Source organism: Pleurodeles waltl, chromosome 10 (genome assembly GCF_031143425.1).
Source record: "Pleurodeles waltl isolate 20211129_DDA chromosome 10, aPleWal1.hap1.20221129, whole genome shotgun sequence".
In the NCBI taxonomy this organism is placed as follows: domain Eukaryota; kingdom Metazoa; phylum Chordata; class Amphibia; order Caudata; family Salamandridae; genus Pleurodeles; species Pleurodeles waltl.
The window spans coordinates 44,712,597-44,716,053 of record NC_090449.1 but is presented as its reverse complement, the minus strand read 5'-3'; the positions used below and the strand labels follow the sequence as shown (position 1 = coordinate 44,716,053).

At 39.6% G+C, this 3,457-nt stretch overlaps 1 protein-coding gene across 1 annotated transcript; it reads left to right on the top strand.

Moving 5' to 3' along the window:
- Nucleotides 1–1,879: 1,879 nt before the first annotated feature.
- On the top strand, nucleotides 1,880–2,812 carry LOC138262340 (olfactory receptor 1f45-like). The gene has a single exon (XM_069212238.1). The coding sequence runs from the start codon at nucleotides 1,880–1,882 to the stop codon at nucleotides 2,810–2,812; it is 933 nt and encodes a 310-aa protein (XP_069068339.1).
- Nucleotides 2,813–3,457: the final 645 nt, after the last annotated feature.

Genomic DNA, 3,457 nt, shown 5'->3' with positions numbered 1-3,457 from the left:
TAAATGCTATTTTTGAGTTTAATCTCTAAAAATTCATAACTTGACTTGTGTATGTCGGATTTTTGACATTTTGGTCTTGTTTTGTTTAGATAAGTATTTCTTTTTTTTTTCTAAACTGGTGTCATTTTGTAGTGTTTTCATTAGGTTACTGTGTGTGTTGGTACAAATACTTTACACCTAGCACTCTGAAGTTAAGCCTACTGCTCAGCCAAGCTACCAAGGGGGTAAGCAGGGGGTTAGCTGAGGGTGAATCTCTTTTACCCTGAATAGAGTGAGGGTCCTTGCTTGAACAGGGGTAACCTGACTGTCAACCAAAGACACCATTTCTAACAATCAGTATAAATACACCTAACATGAACAAGGTCATTAGAGGTGTTCCTTCCAGATGCCATCTATGCTGCACATCACCTCGCTGCAGAACTCAGCACGTGTCTTCATTGAGTCTGATCTAGAGACCTCATTCCAAGGCAATAAGTGCTGGGGTCGCTTCGCATGGACATGATACTGGCAGATTATGGTTTATCACACCTAGCTCTCATTAGGGTAGAGATTAAGAATTCATTGTTAGGAATTGCATATCTCATGCTTATTTCAATAAGATGGGTGTTTTCATATTCACAACTCTCATTTTCACGATTCTGCTTTTATGATTGCTCATTATCCTAATCATTGCAATTCATGTATTTTACCAGAGATTGCAGTCTTTTCAATAAATATATTGAAAACTCTCCTGCATAACCTTCATTGCCTCAGTTTGTATGAGACATATTGCCGATGAGGGAAAAAGTGTAACTTCCGTTCCACCATGACTTGCCTGAGAGGTCTTATCAAGAGTCCATGCGTAAGGCTGCCAAAAATCACCTTTACTGTCTGAGTTTTGGTGAGGCACTGCTTGTGAGCTAGGAAGGTTGGGTCGACAGCTGCAATTTATTGTAGGATTGACTCTGTCACCTACAAACAGAAGTGCTGTCCCTCTAAACCAGAAGTCCCGCTTAAGTTCAAGAGCCCAACTATGACAGGACAATATGTAATACCCCACCTACATTCACCTCAAAGACCTGCCTTAATCAGTAGCTGTTTTTTTTCTTTGTCCAAAGCAGTCAGTTTCTTAAACTGCAGCCATTATCATTAAACCACAAATTTGCACATGATGTATGAACAACTCCCAGCGCTAGGTTTAATATCTATAAAAGGTAGTATTCTGAGTTAGTGCCTCTATGATTTAATCCACGTAATGGGTGAGTGCCAATAGAGTAAATACATTGTGAGGAGTCAGTGAACCTAGGATGCAGTGCAATAAGGAACCATGGCTATAATGTAGTGTGTTTGCCTGTAGAAAGCACTATATAATAGTGGATATTTAGCCCACAGAGTGTATTGTAGAGTGCTAAGATCACTAGGTGCATCAGTGCCAATAATGCTGAGTGGTAGGTTACCACATCATGAAAGCAGTGAAATGTGCTGGGTTAGTGTACAAGGGATGGGATGTGCTTGGTCATTATCACTAGAGGTCACAAAGAAGCCACTATGCATGCTGCACCACAAATAAAAATTCAGACGACATATTTTCTGAGTGCAACCCTCAATTTATGTTAGCCCAGAACACAACTCCCACATCTATTCACATTTGAACGTAAACTCATTTATTGAGCATGCATTGTGCTGGCTACAGCCAAATTCCTCCGTTAAATCTTTAATCGTGAGGCTGATACACTGAATATCTTATACCCTGCGCGGTCTACACAATTATTCATTTAATTATTGATTTAGGCCACCATCATGTGTAATGTACAAAATTAATATATTCAATCAAAACCTAATCTTCTGTGTGATTTTTTAACCTTGTGAATTTGCCTTGCAGAGGTGGTCCTAGAAGACAATGGAAAAACAGAACTGGACTTTAGTGAAAGAATTTCTCCTTCTGGGATTTTCAGACCATCCAGAGTATGGACCTTGGCTTTTTGCAGTGTTCCTGACTATTTACACCATGACAATACTGGGAAATCTAATCATAATGTTTATCATTTGTACAGACATGCAACTTCATACTCCTATGTATTTCTTTCTTGGAAATCTCTCTTTTGTCGACATATTTCTCTCCTCAGTTACTATCCCAAAACTGCTTGGAACCCTCATCTCTAGCAACAATACCATTACATTCTATTCATGTTTTACACAACTGTACTGTTTCATGACGATGGGAAACATGGAAAATCTTCTTCTAGCTGTCATGGCCATTGACCGCTATGTGGCAATCTGTGATCCTCTCCGCTATTATGTGGTGATGAGCTGGCAAGTGTGTCTTTGGATGGTGGCCGGCTCCTGGATGCTGGTTAGCTTGAATTCATTGCTACACACTGTGCTCACAGCTCATCTGTCATTCTGTGAATCCAATCTCATCCTCCATTTCTTTTGTGAGATGACTCCCCTCTTAGCACTCTCTTGCTCCTCAACCAGCACCAATCAGCTGGTGATCTATACTGAGGGATCCTTTTATTTGGCTCTCCCATTCTTGCTTATTTTGTTCTCCTACCTTCTCATACTGTCCTCTGTACTGAAAATCCACTCTTTGAATGGGAAAGTCCAGACTATGTCAACCTGTGGATCCCACCTGACCTCAGTGATATTGTTCTACGGGACACTATTCTCTGTCTACTTCCGGCCTTCTTCATCGCATTCTCTTGACCAGGACCGCATAGTGAGTATTATGTATACTGCCATCACCCCTATGATGAATCCATTCATCTACAGTCTAAGAAATAAAGACTTGAAGGCAGCATTGAGGAGAGTGATCCACAGCAACATTCTTTAGAAGAGGAACTTAGAGTGGTTATTCCGTCACAACGGTGACAGATACCCCTTCTGCCTATATATAAATCTCATAGGACATAATGGGTTTTATGTTTCGGCTGATGGATCAGGAGAACAAGCTTGTAAGGCCAGCGCCTGCTTCTGGACCATAAAATTACCAACACTCTCAATCAAATGATAAGGCAAGAGTTTTTATGAAACCTTCCTAATAAAATCACATCCAACAATAGGGGACTATCAAATTATGTATATTTGTGTTTATCATATTACTTTAGGGGACATTGAGTTGCAGCTTTGTATTATATATTTTACATCCATCCATTCTTGAGGTGGTCACATATGGACGTTTATAAATTGGTCTATACAGTTCCTACACTTCAATAACAATAAGCCTTAATTGTTCTCAAATCAATAATGCATTTGTGAAAGTATTATTTGAGTTAGAGGTTCAGGGAGAAAAAAAAGTTCCTTGGCTCAGAAGCTACCTTTGACGATGCATTTACTCTAAATTGGGTGGATTGGATTGATATTTTTGTGAGAACAAATGGAGGTTCCTGAGTGGCTGATAAGGTATGTTACCAGATCATCAAGCTACAAATAGTTTCATGCAAAAATATGTTGCCACAATCTTGTCTATTTGAATATC